The 20,418-nt window shown below is 39.0% G+C and overlaps 1 protein-coding gene across 1 annotated transcript in view; it reads right to left on the bottom strand.

Moving 5' to 3' along the window:
* The window catches only part of Mgam2 (maltase-glucoamylase 2 (putative)), a 62,677-nt gene extending 42,259 nt beyond the window's left edge, over positions 1–20,418 (bottom strand). The window contains exons 1-13 of the mRNA XM_090332247.1: positions 20,313–20,418; positions 19,163–19,242; positions 14,307–14,430; positions 14,091–14,200; positions 13,658–13,812; positions 11,879–12,050; positions 8,808–8,907; positions 8,058–8,170; positions 6,859–6,984; positions 4,625–4,756; positions 4,437–4,535; positions 1,853–1,966; positions 544–628 (exon numbers count right to left, since the gene is read on the bottom strand). Of these exons, the coding sequence (XP_090188373.1) occupies positions 544–628; positions 1,853–1,966; positions 4,437–4,535; positions 4,625–4,756; positions 6,859–6,984; positions 8,058–8,170; positions 8,808–8,907; positions 11,879–12,050; positions 13,658–13,812; positions 14,091–14,200; positions 14,307–14,430; positions 19,163–19,242; positions 20,313–20,418 (1,516 nt within the window). The remainder of the gene's footprint in view (positions 1–543; positions 629–1,852; positions 1,967–4,436; positions 4,536–4,624; positions 4,757–6,858; positions 6,985–8,057; positions 8,171–8,807; positions 8,908–11,878; positions 12,051–13,657; positions 13,813–14,090; positions 14,201–14,306; positions 14,431–19,162; positions 19,243–20,312) is intronic.

Raw genomic sequence — 20,418 nt, 5'->3', positions numbered from 1 at the left:
AGCCACCATTTCTCCTGTACCATCTGCACCCATCACCACCGGCAGAGTCCTCTCCAGATCTTTAATTCTCCTCTAAACATCACTTTTTTTCAGAGCTTACATTGAGAGGGAGAGAGGGAGGGAAGGAGAAAGGGAGGGAAGAAAGAAGAGAAGGAGGGAGGGAGGGAAAACTATCACAGACCTACTTCCTTTTAAGGTATTTGAACCTTAGAGTGTCTTGAAATTCTTGCAAAGCCCCAAATGGAACCCCCTTAGGAATCTAGAGATGGTGAACTGGTTGGAAAGTAATTGAAAATCTGAAGTGGAAGAACTGCCAGGGGAGAGGATAAGCTCAGACTAACCATTTCTACCACATGCGGCCTTTGGATTACATCAACAAACAGGCCATCAAGGACCAATCAATGCCACCAAGACTGGGGTCTGAACGTCTGGGGGACTCCTTGGACAGGGAAGTGAGTTGTTCTTTGCCACACTGAATATCGCTGAGCTTGTTTTTGACATGTCCCCCCCCCCTCCATATCATTAGCAAACGGGGGAACTCACTGGGCGTAAAAGGGGGAATGTTTAAGTTGTTTGCTTCACACTTGTGATCAGTGCCTTGGGCCAAGGTAGATACTTCATCCATTTCCTTCAAAGATGCAAAGAGGAAAATGTTAGTGAGTTACAACTTGCTGTTGGTGTAATAGCTAACTAGAAGCCAGGCTCTCTAGGGCGTCCTGTTACCTGGGCTTCTAAATTGTTTTCACAACTTTTCCTGGCCCCTGTTTCAACTTTTGTAAATTTAAGTGAGTGAGATTTACAGCTAAATTACACTTAAGTTTGGAATAATAATGAACACATTTTACTTTTTATAAATTGATGAGGATCTGTTAAGAGATATAATTCCAAATGTGCTTTTAAAGTGAAGGTTTTATCATTGGTGTCACTTTCTGAATGCCTGAAAAGCCAAAGACTGAGTAATTGCTTTTCTTGTCTCCTCTTCCACTGAGTAAGAAATAAAAAGAAAACAGTTGCGGTAAAAGTCATTTATCTAAAATGATCTAAAAATAAGTGATATCTAATGTTGTTACCAAAGATATTTTTCAAATTTCAAAGAAATCTACCTACTACTCTCCAATAAAAATGACGAGGGCCTCATTATTCCAGTGATTAAATTTTTAAGAGCCCATAGTGTAAAAAAAAAAAAAAAGCAATCACAACTTTCAATAAAACAATAATGGAGGAAAAAAACCAGTCTATAATAAACAGAATATTAATCAAAATGTACTAGTTGATTGCAAATCCAGAGTAAGAACCCAGGGTTTTGAGAAGAATCATTTACTATGTCTTAGCCTTAATTAAAGGAAGGATGGCTGCAGCTCACACCAGCTCATGAGAGTTGATCAGGCTTATGATTTCCTGACTACATAGACGATGGACAGCCAGCCAATGACATCTTGCTGTTAGTTTGAAATCAACCATGAAAGGAGCAATCATACTTTGGGAATGGATAAATGATACATGTGGATGCTTACCTCATGTCCCTAAGAAAATGCTAGAAAGCATTAGTAGCAACTACTGATTAGAATAACCTTTAATACACCTAGTTTTCTTCTTTCATTATTTTATGGTTTGATGATTATCTCAACTCCCCAAATTAACAAGGTAAGAATGAGCACTTGATAAGAAATGGAAATGTAATAGAGTGCAACGCTGAAACAATAAATATAAAAATAACTTTTTTTAAAAACAAGAGAAAGAATTCCAAGTACCAGACTGTCAACTATTTTAGTTCAGTTCATTTTATCCAAGTTCATTTCAAAATCTGAGGTGCCTGCTTCCAAGGGGGATCTGGGTCTGGAAGGGTACTCACAATCCACACGCCATCGAAGTTCAGCCGCTCATGAAACCCTTTGAACTGATCCTCCCACCACTCCGTGGAAGCTGGATTGCTGAAGTCAGGGAAGACCGACTCTCCAGAGTATCCCTGAAGAATGAAGGGAGAGGCTCTCGTGGTTACTGGTGAAAAGCATAATTATATACATATTTAGGTGGCACCGTATACGCCAATTTATACTTGTACAAGGTCGGACTTGAGGGCCGACGAACTAGGCACAGGCCTGTTAGCCCGCTTGGCCCCTTGTCGGTTTTTCTCCGCTGATCATATCGTGCGTCTGTCCCTTCACCCATCAGCCAATCAGTTCAAAGCGCAGCAGCTCGCTAAATCGACCAATGACCAGTCACGACCCTCCTCCCGCTTTGTATTGCGCCAATCATTTAATGGAATCGAAGTGTCAGTGCTTGCTGGGACCTGCCCCCTACCAAAGAATGTATTAAAGGTGTTGTAACTTTGTGCATGGGTCCTCTGGTCTGCACTCGACTACCAGTGCGCAGAGACCCGTGCTCGAGCTCGTCAATAAACGACTCATTGCAATTTGCATTGATCTTCGGTCTCTGGTGATCCTTCCGGGGGGCTTCAAGTTTCTGGGCATTATACTGGTAATCATTTCTTACTGGAAACTCTCATTTGAGAGTCCAAATTTGGAACTCCCCTAGCAAAAACCAAGCAAGCAATAAAATGCGTTCAAGGAAGTAAAGGAAGAAAAAAAAAAAAGAGAAGGGAACCTAGCCTTTTCTTAAATGAAAACCCATCACATAGGTTTTTTTTAATGAAGAAAGTAAAATTTCATTCCATCAGGCTAAGGAGGAGGAGGAGGAGGACAATGACGACGAGGACAAGGAGGAAAAGGTGAATAAGAAAAATAGGGGAAGAGGAGGAAAGGGAAAAGGAGGGTGGGGAAGAAAAGGAGGAAGAAGAAGAGGAAGGAAAGAAAGAAGAAGAGAAAGAGGAGGAGGAAGAGAAGAAGGGGAGGAGGAGGAAAGACTTGTGATAATTACATATAAATATATATTTGTATTAGTTGTTTTATTGTTATTATAATGGTTATATAGAGAGGGGTTACATAAGTTGCATAAGTCAGTAATTTTGAGTAATTTTCTTCCTAGACAATGCCACCCCTTCCTTTGCTTTCTCCTTGTTGGAAAAGAATTATATTAAATGAAGTAAGTGAGACCCAAAGAAACAAGAGTTGCATGTTTTCTCTCATTTGGGGTAACTAGAATGTATAGGTGAATCTATTAGTAAATATATTGAATGGTATTCAAATGATTTCAAATGAATTAACTGTGGGAGAGAGTGAAAAAAGGGTTAACACTGACCAAAAAATAATGAATTCATCACCTGACTTATGACGCTGTAACCCTTCTTAACATTACCTTCATAACAAAAAATTAGAAAAACAAATGAATTAACAAATGAAATACACTCTCTGGAGAACTCAGAGTCTAATCTTTTAGAAAGACTAGGTCAAAGCCTACCAAATCAGTACCAGGAAATGGATGGATTCAAGTGAAGGTGAGGCCAAGGTAGGAGGGGTAGATAAATGAAAGGGGAAGCCGACCAAGAATGCAGTTAAGAGTCTGTTGTATAAGACCATAACATTAAGTTACAAAAGGGGTGGGTCAAGGAGGTGACTTTGATCCAGATGCATTGTATTCATAAGCTGCTTTAAATGTATTTCTTTGTACAACTACCAAATGATACTTTTAAAAATTAAAAAAAGAAAAATGCTATAAATCCCAGAGGAAAATGAAGAGCAACATAATGGGGATTTGATTAAAGTACATTATATACAAATTTTAAATATCAGAAGAGAGCTACTTTGCATGATTAATTTATGCTCATAAAATGTCTAAGTAGTACATATTAACTGAGATACACATTCATCTATAAACATTCTGCTACATTAGTTCAGTTGAGTTTCACATCTTTGAAAGAGGTAGAAATAATTTTCTTCTAACCATATATTCCTTTTTGACCCTCTGTACTATGAATAGGTCTGGGGCTAGCTTTTCCTTTTATTAAATCATTTTACCATTTCCCCTATTGGTTTATGAATAGTAATGACTTCAGGGCACACGAATGCTTCAAGTGTGTAACCCTAGCTAATTCAAAGAAGAAGACAGAAATCACACATCTAGGTCAGACTGGATTTAAAACCATTGCAAGACTTCATTTCAATCAATGGCTAGAAGCAATGGTTCCTATCTGTAATCCCAGCTACCTAGGGAAGACAGTGGCTGGAGTACAGTAGCATATACCTGCCATTCCATCAAAGCGAGGACACACAAGTGGAATCATCCAAGTCCTCGACAGCAAGACCTTGTCTTAAAACACCAGCACAAAAGAGAGAGGGCTTGTGGAGTGGAATGGGGCTCACGTGGCAGAGTGCTCACCTCACAAGGGCAAGGCCTGAACTCAATCAACAATCCTGCCAAAGGAAATGTAAGCTTCTAAAATCACGACAAGAGGAGCAATGCGATAACTGCCTTTTCACTCTTCTTTATACCAGAGACTCCAAATTCCCCCAAATTGACTATACTTTCTGAGACATTACCTCCCCAACGGCGAAGCCACTGCTCCCCAAGATCCATAGTCGTTTTGTGCTTCCGTTGTTATAGACCCCATAGTCAGAGGATTTGGAAATGCCTGGAGTCTAATAAAGAACAGTTAAATATTATTTTAATAAGTTTTCTTTTAGCCTGTGAAAGGAGAAAAAAAGGAAACACAAATCTTTGAACATACCACAATAATTATGTATCTCTGTCCATGGTCGTGTAAGTCCGTGGCAAAATCTGAGATGTTGGGGTAAGCTTGATTGTCAACAGTGAAATCCTTTTTTCCTTCCATGAGGTCTATGTCTGAGTACTGCACGTCCTGAAAGAAAGCTCTGGCTAATTATAATCTACAGGAATGATCACCAGGATGGTAGAAAGGATTTTGACTCTGGTGCGACCATTCAAAGCCAGGTGGGGGAGAATGAAAGGAGAGATGTCATCACTCAAGATACATTGTACCCATAAACTGACAGGCTGACTTAAAACCTCTTTATATGACTATTTAAAGACCTCTCTCTCTCTCTCTCTCTCTCTCTCTCTCTCTCTCTCTCTCTCTCTCTCTCTCTCTCTCTCTCTCTCACACACACACACACACACACACACACACACACACATACACACACACACACATGATGCCACATTGCTTAATAATCCAGGAGCCTTCAGGGAGCATGATTAGTCCTGACAGAAACCCACTTAGGACAGGAACCATCCTAACTAGACTTAGGATTAAAAACTATGTTTTATCCATCTCTCCATCTCTGCAAATTGAGAGCCTCTGATATGCATAAATGTTTAACTAAATGAGTATATGGATGTTTTAATCATGTACTACCTTAGATCTCACACATCAAGCCAAAACATATTGTAAGAGGAAAAGCAGTCTTTTCCCCCCTAAAAAACTACTAGAGGGATAATGAACAAAGAAAAATGCCAAAGAGGACTTTCACTAACTAAATTTTCTCTCTTTTTTTGCATGCCAATCCATGAGGAGTAGATAATATTCTTAGTGAAAAAAAAAATTAAGTGAAATTTCCAAAGTCATATACCAGAGAAAGTAGTTATTTGAGGACTTGGTCATGAACCCTTAGTTCTGCTCTTTCTTTTCCCTAATCTTCCCCTTTCCTCAAATACAAAAGTCTTTTTGTGTTCATGTCAGCCTCTCAGAAAACCCCTTCTGTAAGAAGTAGGACAGAGAGGACAAGCAAGCTGCATTCTAACCGAATGCATTATTATCCAAATCAATGGCACAGTAAAAAAAAAAAATGTACTTGCATTGGTCCTACCACTTAACTAGTTGTGCAACCCTGGAAAAGTGTTAAAAAAAAAATATATATATATAGCATCTAGGCTGGGATGCAACTCAGTGGCAAAGCACTTGCTGGCAAATGCAGCATACTGGGGGTTCAATCCCCAGTACAAAAACCAAACAAAACAAAACAACAAAAAACCCCAACATCTCCATTTCCTCATTTACAAAATAGTGCTAAATGAGGGCTTGCCATAAACAACTAAGTCCTCTGTACAATAAGAAAGTCTTGGTCAAATCTGCTCTAGTTCTTCCTGAAATTGGCTGTTTTCAGACAGCAGACATGGGGAAAGTAAAATGAACCATAATATCGTTCTTTCTTAATATCAAAAGACACAGTGGGCAACTCATTTCACACAGGAAGATTCACTCCTCCTGCCTGGCCTTAGCAATACTCTGAAGAGCACTTGAGAATCGTGAGAACAGACCCAAGTCACTTCCTGTGCCATCTTCTTTCATATGTTCACACATCTACCTGCTCCAATGTGTCAGTTACAAACAGCTATCCCCAAGTAAGTTCTTTTGATTTCTACACCAGTCATAGGCTATGTGTCTTTATCAAACATTCCTCACTTAGAAATTATTTTTTGAACATCATGAATAATTGAAACCGTAGAGCTTTGAAGTTAGAGTCTATCAGATCTGAGAGCAGTTCGAGCGTTCACTATGAGAAAACCATTAACTGTAAGTCATTGTCATCGTCAGTGCTGCTTTCTCCATAAAGTAACAGCTAACTTCAATGGACTTTATCCCCTCACGTAAGTATTCTATATTTGCTTCATGAGGTATTTCTTTATAGCAGCCCACCAAGTCTTAAATTTTCATTCTACAAGAGTGGAAACTAAACTTCAAAGATGATAATTAATTATCCCAGCATTGTATGAAACTAAAGAAAAAGGTCAGGCCCAAAGTCAAAGTGGTGTCCATTTGCTGACAGAGACTGAGCACTCTCCATGATGAGATGAGTAAATTTATTTTGCAAGTTCGTGACGTGAAGTGTCTCTCCCCCTCTGTAAGCTACTCTTCTCTCCAGTTCCTAATGGATTAAATTCGATGCAAAATTAAAATGTTGAAAATGGTGCCTAAATCACAGTATGAGAAATCCAGCTTACATATGGAATCTCAGCCTCACGATTTCGGTTTACAACTTCTTTCAATCCATTAATACCACCATAATCTCTGCGACTAAGCTGGAACCCAAGACTCCAGTAGGCAGGCAAGAATGGTCGTCCAACAAGCTGGAAAGACAAGTGGGGAAGTGTCAAAGCTATACCGTGACTACAACTATACGATAAGACCACGATTAACACTGGAACTGGTTGCTCCATTTCATTTTCTACAGAGTCTTCAGTCTAATAATGTCAGAGAATTCCCCCAGGTGATCTACAAAACTCTACAACTCACATCCTTCTTCACTAAACTATTAACTGCATTGCTAACAACTGCAACACCAGACAGTACTAAGAATTTTTAGGAAATGCTCAATTAATGAATTCATCTTGGGGAGAGCAATAAAATAATCATTTATTCAGCAAGAATTTTCACAGATATAGGCACAGAGAACAAACACATTGATGCAAAGCAAATATAGCTTCTCACCTTATGGAATTCAAAGCAAACAAATATGCCTAATGCCATTCTATATACTGGCATATGGCAGGGAGAGAAAGGAATAAGAATTAATAGGATCAGGACTAGGATAGTTGAAGAAAGGGATTTTAAATCCGACTTTTCCAAGTAGTTCAAGTCACTCCTTTAAGAAGACAGCTGACAAAATCCTGTCACACACTGTTTCCTAAGAGCTACTGCATCCATATGAAGGAACTTTCTCTCCTGCCTCTGAATTCCTTCTATGAAATTAAGTTGCACCTCAGTGCTAGCACGTAGTATAAAGTCCTTCGTATAACCATGATCTCAGTCTGCATCATAATTCTTCCATCTGATTCTAAATTCACTGGCATCTGGGAACTTAAACACATCATCTTTCTGTGCCTGAGTTTGCTGTCAGGAAAGGAAGACGTTTAGATGAAATAGTGTCAAATTTTTCTTTGTTCTGCAATTTGAGTCAAATACAAGTTACCTAATAGCCTTACTTTCACATAATTCCTTTTCACTGAATTTTTACTTGATGATTGAGTCAACTTTGCTGATGGGTGGTTGATGGATTGTACCTGGATGGATGATGAGTGCCTTGCAAGCAAACAGTGTCGAACTTATTTTTGCAGAAAGGGTTTAATAAATGTTATCAGTGTCTAGTAATAACCTTTATTATTATACGAGGAGAGACCAATTAATGAGACTATGTACCTACCTCCAGGTACTCCTGGACCACTTGCTCAGGGCTGTCTCCTAGGAACACATAAAAGTCCAATATGCCCCCAACTGTGCGGTAAGTGATTGCGGGAGCAGGCTGAAGGGCAATCTCTGAGGAGATGGAAGTGAGGTGTTAGAATCTCATGGCTAAAACTGTATTTTTCTCTAGGGTCTGAATATCTGAAGCATTCAGTAGCATCCCAATCTCTTTCTCAAATGGAGAAGAATCACACACAAAAATACTAGTTTGTCTATAAACAGACTGTTTTTTGGTGTCAGTTTTTGGTATCAGTGGATTCTATTATCTACAGAATGTTAAGGGACATCACCCATCAAAGAAGATTTTAGAAGCAAATTTCAACAAAGTGGCTGTAAACATAAACTCCATGTATACACAGGCAAAAGTAGTTTTAGGTTCTAGTTTCAAAAAAAGCCATGTAATTTTGATATCTCTCTGATAAACAGTGCCTCACCATAATTTTTTGTATTTATTTATTTATTTAGCCAGTCCTAGGACTGAGCACCCTCCTCGAGCTTTCTCAAGGCTAGCACTCTATCACTTGAGCCACAGCACCAGTTCTGGCTTTTTGTGTGTTTGTGGTATCAAGGAATAGAAACCAGGGCGTTGTGCATGCTAGGCAAGCATTCTACCACTAGGCCACACTCACAGCCCCATAATTTTATTTTATATAAAAGCAGCATCTCAGAAGCTAATCTCACCCATGGAAGATATAAAGATGCTTCTTACCCATGGCATTGCTGTTCATCAGAAAAACTCCAAATGAGGACCCACTGGTGTCTTCAAGGCACAAGAAAAATGTATGTGCCCCGTATAGATTAATCATGCCCTATCAGAAAGAAAGGGAAAAGAGAAGTAATCAACTACCTGTCAAAAAAAAAACGTTTTTCTAGGTTTGATGATAAATGTTTCAAATCCTAGCCATTGCAATGTGAAGGCAGGAGAATCCCTATCTGAGCTACAAAAAGAGTTCTAGATCAGGATTAGATACAAAGCAACACTAACCCATCCACTCAAATATATATATATATATATATATATATATATATATATACACACACACACACACTCGTGTGTAAAACTGATCAACATTTGATAGCGTGAAGTATTGTATCAAAAAAAATGTTATCAGTCTTAACATCAATGAATGGTGCAAAGTGACTTCCTTCTGAAATATCCATACAGGTAGGCAAAGTACCTTCCTTGGTTTGGCTCAACCTCTCTGTCACTCTCCTGAACCCTTCCTTCCCTTCCCAAATCAATTCAACCAGGTTCAAAGTTCATTTTCTTTTTTTCTTTTTTTTGTTGTTGGAATACTATATAGAGGGGTTGCAGTTACATTTGTCACCAGTTCATTTTCACACTTGAAATGCATGAAGTATTTAGACCACAATCACTTTCCTTCATCCTTCTTCTTTGCTTTATTCTTCATCCTCCCCATTCACGTCCCCTTCCCACTAGTATTCATTCTCACCTTAGATAGGACTTTCTATATTCTTGCAGTTCATTTTGTTAATGTATGTCAATTGCTCACAAAACTTTCACACACACACATATATAGAACTTTAATCAGATTGACCCCTCATTTACTCTCACTTTCCTTGGCTCCATTATTCAACAGCTTTGGCAAGTATAATTTTTGTAGTCTTCATTCATAAATTCAATGTATTCCACTTAGTGCACTCTCTAATAAAAGGTATTGAAATGATACGATCAACATGCAAACAGAGAAAGAAAATACTGTATATTCATTCAACGGAATATGTGGTGATAAGACATAATACATGTTACAACGAAGTATACTCAAAAATGTTATGCTAAGGGAAAGAAACAAATACTACAGATACAGACACTGCATAACTGTGTGCACTCTGGGTTAGTAATGGGGTTAAATCTAAAAGGGCAGGAGAAATGTTGGTGGGATAATGAAAACATTCTAAAACTAGAATATAGTGATGAGTACAACTCAGCAAATGTGCTAGAAACCCCTCAATTCTACTTAAAACTGGTGACTTTTATGGTGTGTAAATCATACATCAGCCACTTATTCTTGAAAGATACATCAAAATTTTGCAGAATATGGGGACTTATGAGAAAATTTGAATTCCTTCTCAATTCTCAAGTATATTTCCTAATCTTTCTAAAGGTAATGGTTAAAAAGTAGTAAAGGCTCTTGAAACTGTTACAAATCCAGGGAAGCCTGCATTGAACTCTGACCTAGAAGGAGATAAGATATTCAGATATTCATGCACAAAGGTGTTATAAAATAGCAGAGACTGAGGTGACAAGAGACAGACCGTGATGTGGCAATGTCATAATCAGCCATGATCTGGGGCAAAGGCTCTGGTCATGGAGAATTCCAAAGGGAAAAATGAAAGAAAATCAGCATGATATGCAAACTAGAGAAGATCAGCAGACCTTCCTAGGCTTGGTTAGGAGGAGTCGTGATCTTAAAATTTAAAAGATGGATAATGCTTTTTAACTTCTTAAGGACAAAACAAGGAGGAGAAAAGAAGGTGAGAAGAAAGAAAGAAGGAAAAGAAAAAAGGAAGGGGGAGGACAGGAGAGGAAAGGAACGAAGGGAAGAGGAAGGAAGGAAGGAAGGAAGGAAGGAAGGAAGGAAGGAAGGAAGGAAGGAAGGAAAGGAGGGGGGGAGGGAGGGTCATACATAATGTAATCTGTGACTATATAACTGAAGTATTTTAGGTCTAGAAAGCCAAACTAGTATTTGCTAGGGCTCTTGACCAACCATTTTTCTGAATGAGCTAGCTTTTTTTTTGTTGTTGTTTTTAAAACCTTTTCATTTGATTCAGTAAGATTGTCCCTTCCATTGTTTCAGATATCAGCAGAAGTGCTACCAATTAAAGTCCTGCTTTCATTTGCTCAACTTTTGTAGAATATAAAGGTTACTTTTGTAAACTGTAAAACGTCACTTCCTTCCTTCACACAATACACCCACAGCTCTCATACGGGATTTGAGGGCAGCCACAGGAGAGTGGAGGAATGGAGAAGCGCTGTACACATAAACACAACCTAAAGCCTTATCCAGAGAACGCTGCCATCCCAAGCTTTCACCTTTGGGCCAGCAACAAGAAGAGGACAAAAAAAATCAAAGGAAAGCATTCAGAAATTTAAAAGAGCAAATTTAAATCGGTTTAATTAGAAAGTTCCAGGCTTGTAATTTGCATACCTTTTGGTATTTGTGTTTTATTTTCCCAATGGGGCACTTTGATTATATTGCTCAAAAGTACACCCAAACTAGAGAAAACAAACAAACAAACAAACAAACAAACAGAAGAGCGAATCCTTCATTCCAGGTAAATTGAGAGGAATAAGATGAAAATAGCATTGCCTGCTCCTATTTCAGTGTGCCTCTGATTCACCTGGGGATCTGGTTACCAGGCCTGTGAGACATTGGAATTCAGTCAGCAGAGAGCTTCCCTGATCTGAGATGCTACATTTGCATCACCACAAGGTCATGTCAGCATGCCTGGGTTTGAAACACACTGGCTAGCGCACTGCAGGAGCTGCTAGACAAGAAGCATTTTTCATCCATGATGAGATTCCACTGACTTTCTCCTAGTAAACATGATCTTATGAGTGGGTTTTTCTAACACCTCCTAGGTCCTAATTATTAAGTTGTGTCTCCTAGTATAAATCAGATCTTACATAAAACTGTCTTTCTTAGTTGTTTACAGCCAGGGATTCCTCAATATCAACACCGTTAATGAAGCAACATGAGAAGAGGTAAGCCTCTTTTGGGGGAGGAGAGCAGGGCTGACTGGAAAGGAGGGGCTCACCGCCGTGGGGGTGGTGTCTCGGGTGAAGATGGGCCAGGTCTTCCAGCTCAGGTCGTGGCGGTAGCGCTCGTGGACATGTTCCCCCAGCCCATACACATTGGTGCTGGGGAGTCGGAAAGACAGCTGCAGATACTGCTGGGCCAGCAGGAGGGGCCCGATGCTGGAGTCCAACCTGGCCAGGCGGGGAGAGGAAGAGTTACTGGAGACCCCTCTTCCTCTGCCAGGACACACTGCCTGCTCCTCTCCAAAGCACTCAGCTCAGTCACTACAGGTGACTGCGATTTCCATGATACCTCTTTTTTCCTATTTTATTTTTTATTATTGAGGTAATGTATCGAGGGGCTACCGTTACATTCGCCACATAGTGGGCACATTACTTCTCACATGTTGTACCCCTTCTTGGGTTTTTGTCCTCATTTTTCTCCCCTCACCCTCTCCCAATCATCTTGTTTTTCCCCCACTTCCCTTTCCTATTTCACAGAAACATACTAAAGCCACTAGCACAAGGATGTTCACTGCAGCATTATTTACCACAGCAAAGATAGGGAACCAACACAGATGTCCCTCAGTAGATGAATGGATCAAGAAGATGTGGTACTTATACATAATGGAATTCTATGGTGCCATCAGAATGACATTGCCCCATTTGTAAGGAAATGGAAAGACTTGGAAAAAATCATATCAAGTGAAGCAATCCAGACCCAAAGGAACATAGGCTCAATGGTTTCCCTCATTTGTAATAATTAGTACACATCTAAGACTCTCCTAGCAGAGGATTACAATAGCTCAAAACCTAGGTACATAAGGCCATATAGAATGAAGACTAAATGAAAGGATCTCTAGGATATGGAAACAAGAGCTTTATCTCATGTGACTGTTGCTCTTAATGTACTATGTTATTCCTCTTCTCCTTTGTTGCCCTTTGGTTAATCTCATATTGTTACTCTATCTGACTTTGTTACTGGGTATATTGTATATATAGCCATGCTACCTTTGATGCCTGTCCTAAGGCCTCTTTGCTTCTCTGAATCCAGGATCCCACTAGCGAAGGATCCCACAGGCTTAGATTGAATGTGGGGTGGGGGAGGCCCAGAGGAAATGTGAGTCTTCAAAGTTCTGTGCATCTCCTGCATGCCAGACACTACTCTACTTCCTTTATAATTATTACTATTATTAATTGTATCATCCTTAAGTAGTTATACCAAGAGGCTTCAATACAGCAGGGCAGTTTGTAATACAGTGTCCCCCCTTTTCATCATTGTCCCCTTTTTCTCCTACCCTCACCCATCCCGTCAGTTTCCTCTGGATTATTTTCTAAGTAACATCTGGTTTCCCTTAGCAAAAATGAATATATTATTTTGTGGGCAAGGAAATTGATATTGAAGAAGTAAGCTTAGTGCCTTATGTTACACAGCTGACAGGATTTTTTTCCCTGGAAATCCATAACACTGCCATGAGGTGCTTGATGAGAAGATTCACAGCTTTTGATGTTTTGGAGCCATAAAAGATAAAGTTTGAATGCCAGTAGAAATGGTAACTGAAAACAATTTCCTGTTTTTTAACCATGTTTGTATATGCACATTTATAAACATTTTGATACAGTAAATTTTTATATTTTTTGCTCTATAATCATGAAAGATTACCATTGTTAATTATAGTATATAATGTGGGATTTTTCTGAAGTTGACACATATCTCTGAGTCAATCATCTGTGTACCCAACATGTATCAAAAATGAATGAGGTTCTGACTCTACATGCCAATAGCTGAAAACACTCACAATACTTTCTTGTTGCTTTTCCGAATTATTCTGAAGCTAAAGGGCTTATGAATGACCTCAATGTCATAATTCAAGGTGGAATTATCAGCAGTCCCATCCACCAGATTGAGTACTTCAGGAGGGACTTCATAGCGCATCTCATTGAAGTCAGTTATCTGTCAGGAGAAAAGCAGAAGGAAACGTCTCAGCTATGACCACTTTCTTGCAAGTCTCCAAAGAAGTTTCCTCTTCAGCAGGCCCCCACATGATTCTGAAACCTATGGTTTCTGATTTGTGAGAAGAACTCACCCAGCCACACATGTCCTGTCAAGTGCAAATTCATCTTTCCAGTCTACACAGAGATTCAGAGAGAAAGAAAGGATACCATCTGCCTGAGCACATTTGCACAGTGCTGTGAACCAAGGATGGAGCACTATAATTTGCAGAGATGTACCTTGAAATGAAAACGATTGGACGTCTGAGTCTCAGCTCTGAAGAGGGCATTTTCAATATCATCTCCAAATAGAGATGGGGTTGGTGACCTTTTCAGTTGGGCCATGAAGCCTAGGGGTGGGGAGGAGGGGAAGAGGAATTTTAGCTTTCCTTTTCTCCTTAACTTACCTGGGCCACAAACATTTGATCCCTGGAAACACCTTGGGGTGGAGCTCACCTATGCTTCCATTTGTAGGGCCCTCTTGGACTTCATAACCCCAGTTCCTGGGGAAGAAGCAGCTTGGAATGTTGGAATCTCCCCCATGCTTCCAGCAGCACTTATGTTGCCATCTGCAAATCTCCTGTAAGAAGGGTAAAGAGCTGGCCTTTACCAAGTGAAGGAAGCAATTATTGGATTATCTATTTCCATTTTATTCCCAAGAAAAGTTAAGGTCAGTCGCAAGGTCGTAATTACATTCTTTTATTTATTTATTCTCAATTTGTAACATACAGAGTCCATTCACAGCTATGCATTCGTTACCTACCATATAAAGAAGGAACTAATGACATAAATAAATAAGACATCATGTATGCCTTCGGCAAATTTATGGTCAATGGTCAATGAAGACAACTAAAAGAGCTGCAATGTGATGAGTTAAATACTCCAACAGTGTGTCTAGAACTCTGGAAGAACACAACAGTAGCACCAAGGTTGGAAGGCTGGGAGTGGGATGAGAAGGTCCTTAGGTAGGCAAAAGGGAAAATCAATTTTAAATCACTAGGAGGGGAGACAGATGGAAAGCAAATCAGTACTCCGGTTAGAGAAAGTAGCAATGCCTGATTTTTAAAAGTTGCACCAAGAGCAATAAGCACAGAAAGATCAAAAGAAGAATGCTCACTAAAATAACACCAGGGAGTGGAACTACAGGTAGAAAGAAAAAAAAGAAATGAAAATAAAATAAGAAAACTTCACAAATGAGCACTTCCTTGCTTGATTCTGCAAATAACTATTCAGCCCAAACCTTATGAATTCAGTGTCACAATATTACCTGTGTAAAAAAAGTGGATAGTACTTGTAACGTCTGCTGAAAGGAAACTCCAGTTCAGGAGAAGAGGGTTTATTGCGTGAGGGAAGAGCAGACTCCTGCTGCCCAAGATGGAGTTGGGGGAGCAAGAGGGCTTAGGGCAGGAAGAGAGAGATTATATAGGGGGAGGGGTATAGACACAGCGGAAGTGGATGTGATCTCAGAGGATGTGGAAATAACTCAGTGGGGACCGCCCACTGCCCCCAGGCATGCCAGCTGCCAGGGTTACAGGTGCTGGGTGGGGATTTCCAGGGTGCAAGGAGAGAGGGGATTTCCAGGGTGCAGGGAGTGAGAGCCAAGGGAAGAAGTCATTTCTTCCAGTCAGACCTAACAGTACTGAAAAACATCTTAGCGGTAGCCTTGAGCTGAAGAGTTCAGAGATAATGGCCAGGGCCAGAGTTCAAGTCCCATAACCAATAAAAAGAAAATCTTAGATGCCAATATCTTATATCATAGTCTTAGAAAATCATGAAATTAATACATTTCCTACGTAAAATGATATGGCAATCACATTATAGATATACCATAGTTTAAATAGATAAATAGAACCTATTTACTCCCCACAGAATGAAGCATTTCTACTTTCTTTTCAAGTGAGAAAATTCCTAGAGGAGATCAGCAAAAAATTTGGGGGATAAGGGTTTTTCCAAATCTGGGGTAGATAGTAATCAAATCTGCCATCCCTGAAATTGAGACTCATAAAATCCAGAGGGTGAGTTTCACTGCCATAAATGGTTACAAAGTCCTCATAAAGGGCAATAAACATTCAGATAAACATAATATTTTTCTGTGTAATCTGCTCTGATATCCTTTCAGTCCCAGACAGTGAAGTGTCTTGTGATAATTACTTAACTATTATTTAAACTCCATATCTCTTCCATCTCATACACGCACACACACAGGTACACCACATTGGGTATGTTATATATAATATATCATATATGTTATATACATATCTATAATACATGTACATATGCACATAATATGTATGTATATAATATGTATGTGTTATATATGATATAGGTGCATGTCATATATATTATATACATATCTATAATATGTATATATGTATATGCATATAGTATGCATATATAATATGTATGTTATACATATTATATATTGTGTGTGATATACTAGTATATGGAAATAATATGGCTTTCCTTCTTTTTCAGGCTCACAACAATTACACTGACTCTTATAAACTATAGTCCGAACTACCATGCTCTCATAAGCCTCCTCATCTCTATTATCTTGTTAATATTAAACTTTTTTCAAGAGTGTTCATCAGTATATTTTTTTTTTTGCCAGTCCTGGGCTTGAGCTCAGGGCCTGAGCACTGTCCTTGGACTTTCTCAAGGCTTGAGCTCTACCACTTGAGCCTCAGCACCACTTCTGGCTTTTTTCTATGTATGTGGGGTACCGAGGACTCGAACCCGGGGTCTTCATGCATGCTAGGCAAGCACTTTAACCACTAGGCCAAACTCCCGGCCCCTCATCAGAATATTTTGTGTCAAATAAGTTTTTATGATACTTTTCAATCAGATAACACTGTCTTATATCAATGAAAAACTGAAAATTGACTTAAAATTTACCTAGTCTTACTACTACTTGATGCAAACTTTTCTTCAAATTAAGTCTCTAATAGATGCTTAAATTCTATCAATGATGCATAATCAATGTTCTTTTTTTTTTTTTTTTTTTTTTTTTTTTTTTTTGCCAGTCCTGGGCTTTTGGCTCAGGGCCTGAGCACTGTCCTTGGACTTTCTCAAGGCTAGAGCTCTACCACTTGAGCCTCAGCACCACTTCCGGGTTTTTTTTTTGTATGAATGTGGTACCAAGGAATCGAACCCGGGTCTTTGTGCATGCTAGGCAAGCACTTTAACCACTAGGCCAAACTCCCAGCCCTCAATGTTCTTTTGTATTCATTATTTTACTAAGATGTTATGTAACATCTGTTTGGAGGAAAAACAGCCTCCATAAAGTACTATTTTCTACAACATACAACTGTTCAATCTCAAGTTATATAGAAATTTTAGAAATGAAAAGGAACCTTGCTATTGAGATAAAAATATAATGGGACATATTAGAAAACATTACCATATCATTTGATTCCAAAAGATTCCACTTTTAAAAGAAACAGCAATGGGCCATCCCCCATTGGCTCATGGTTGTAATCCTGGCTACTTATGAAGCTGGGATCTGAGGGTCACAGTTCAATGCCAGCCTAGGCAAGATAGTCTGTAAGACTCATCTACAATTAACCGCCAGAAAACTCAAAGTGGAGCTGTGACTTAAAGTGGTAGAATGCTAGCCTTAAACGAAAAGAGCTCAAATACAGAGATGAAGCCCCAAATTCAAGCCTTATGACCAAAAAAAACAAAAAAACAAAAAAACAAAAAAACAAAAAAACAAAGAATAGAATTGATGGGTAAAAGAAAAAACATTTTTGCAGTTATCCACTAAAGCCTAAACTTATAAATGTCCTATAAGCAGGAAATTCCATTCCTAGGTGCAGGCCAATGGACTCCTCTCTGTGTGCACCAGAATATGTGTTATATTCTGTTCCTGGAAAGTACTATGGAAACTTAGTTATCAAGAGTGTAATGGATTTTTATAAAATAGTGTTTCATTTCACACAGTAAAACACAACATGGGAAAAAAAGGATGAAAGTCCCATAACTACTTCCAACACTGGTATAAATCTACAGATTTCTCTAAAGCTATATCTAAATCTTAAGATAGCACTAAGTTTATTAGCTTGAAAATATGGAAAGTGAAGCATGCTGCTGTAAAATTCTAGTATATGTCAATAGGAAAATTGGCTAAAGAAACTGTGGCAGTTTCATCTAATGAAATAGCCTCTCAACAACACAAGAATGACAGGACTCTGTTATTATTTATGTGTTTCAAAAACAATGTTATATACCATGGAAATAATTTAGAATGGAAATTTCTGAGATGTTAATCTTGCTTAATTTAATAAAAATTCAACCTAGTCCTAATGAATAGGATATTATGGAATAGAAAGTAAACTGTAGATGGGCTAAAGAAATAAGGTCTAAATGTACTAAAGCCTTCTAAGCAAAGTTTTTTAGGCAAAATCTCTAAACAAGTCTCTCTCTTCAAATAGTTGACACTCATATAGATTTAATTAGGGAGAAAACTCTGTACTTATTGCCACATATTGCCAATAATAATTCTAGAAGTCTCTTCTTATAAAATTTACCTGAGTTCCTCAACTGATTGGCTATCCACAGAGCTTGATGGCCTCATTTTCAAGGAAAATAAAGTACCGCTGTCAGACACATGAATTTCCATGCTCAACCTTTCAATCACAGTTATGGTACATTTTACAACAATTATACCTTTCCCCTCAGGAGTCTTTTTTTTTTTGTTTTTTGTTTTTGTTTTTGTTTTTTTTTTTGCCAGTCCTGGGCTTGAGCTCAGGGCCTGAGCACTGTCCTTGGACTTTCTCAAGGCTACAGCTCTACCACTTGAGCCTCAGCACCACTTCTGGCTTTTTTCTATGTATGTGGTACCGAGGAATCGAACCCGCGTCTTCATGCATGCTAGGCAAGCACTTTAACCACTAGGCCAAACTCCCGGCCCCCCTCAGGAGTCTTTTAAACTTTTATTTACTCCTATTGTTGTTTGTTTAATTTTTTGCCTTGTTTCCCTCACTTCCTTATTACTGATATCTATTTCATTAAGACAAGAAAGAAATGCTTCCAAAGACATCACAGGTCCATAAGCCTCTGTGACCCTCTCTCCACTTAACATACTCATTTCTTCTTCTCATTTTTCTCCTTCTCCTCCATCCCCTCCTCCTCCTCATTATTCTTCTTATTAATTATTATTATTATTTCTTTGTACAAAGGGGTTACAATTCCATATGTGAGGTTATAAGTATAATGCTTCTTTGGTCAGTGCCAACCCTTCCCCTGCCCCTTCCCCTCCCACCCTTCAATAAAACCTGGTGAGGCCCCAACAAAAATCTCATTTCTCTGACCTCAGTCACCACCTTTCCAGGTGCACAATCAATCCTTTCTGATTCAGGGATATCTGGGCACTCTGGAGTAAATGAAGAATCTGCAGAGAAAGAATAGAGTGGACTATTTTCAGGAAAATCACAAATCCAGAAAAGAAGGGAACAGTTACAGATGGTTAGCCAATTCTGATAAAAAAAATCACCGGTATCTGGTACCTACATTTGCATCCAATATTTAACAGTTCTCCAAATATTAAAAATACTTGGTCTCTTGTTTATTTTTAAATGTACTCTATTAAAATGTACAGTTCAAAGCTTATAATACTTCACAGAGCAATACAATCAATAGCCACCAACTAATTATTTTTTGTCAGGCCTGGGGCTTGAACTCAGGGTCTGAGCACCATCCTTGGGATTTCTTAAGGTCAGCACTCTACCATTTGAGCCACAGTACCACTTCTGGCTTTTTCTATGTATGTGGTACCAAGGAATCAAACCCGTCTCCTTGTGCATGCCAGGCAAGCGCTCTTATCACGAGGCCAAACTCCTGGTCCTCACCAACTAATTTTAAAACATTTGCATAGTGCTGAAATCATATGCTCATTAGTGATCATTTTCCATGACCCCTTTCTCCAAGGCTTGCATACACATCCATTTGTTATCTGTTCTGTAGATTCACTGATTCAGAACATTTCATGTAAACAAAATCAATAAAGTACGTGGTGTATGTGTACAGTAAAAGGAGAGACAGAGAAGTTTCAAGTATATATAGGGGTATCATAGCTATTTCAGCCATTTGTAATCCACCCTCAATTTCCCTGTGACTAATATCTTTACTACAGTGTAATGGGGTTGGGAACCATCAACTTAGATGGAGTTCCTTCTCACTGAGGACTCTGTATCATTTATATGATACTGGCTGAAGAGCAGACATCTAATGAGTCTCATTTTGCATCCTGCTAAAATGTACCAGCTAGGGCTTGGGAGACCCTGAGCATCACAAAGGAACATTTATCTTAGAGATTGACTTAAATTGATTGTGGGTATGGATTTTGAAAGCTGCAATACAGCCCCACACTGAAGAATGAAGACATCAAATGATCTCTTTGACATGCAGAGAACATTTCCTTTCACCATTCTTCCCATTCAGCAACGCCACGGTCTCCTTCACCTGAAGGTTTCTCCAACACAAGAAGCAGCAGGAGGATATCCAGGAGGACTACAATTAGGATGTAGATGATCAGAAGGATTTCCAGCACACTGAGCTTCCTCGCCAT

Source organism: Megascapheus bottae, chromosome 5, assembly GCF_031878675.1.
Source record: "Megascapheus bottae isolate mThoBot1 chromosome 5, mThoBot2.hap1, whole genome shotgun sequence".
Taxonomy (NCBI): Eukaryota; Metazoa; Chordata; class Mammalia; order Rodentia; family Geomyidae; genus Megascapheus; species Megascapheus bottae.
This window is presented reverse-complemented; position numbering and strand designations above follow the sequence as displayed.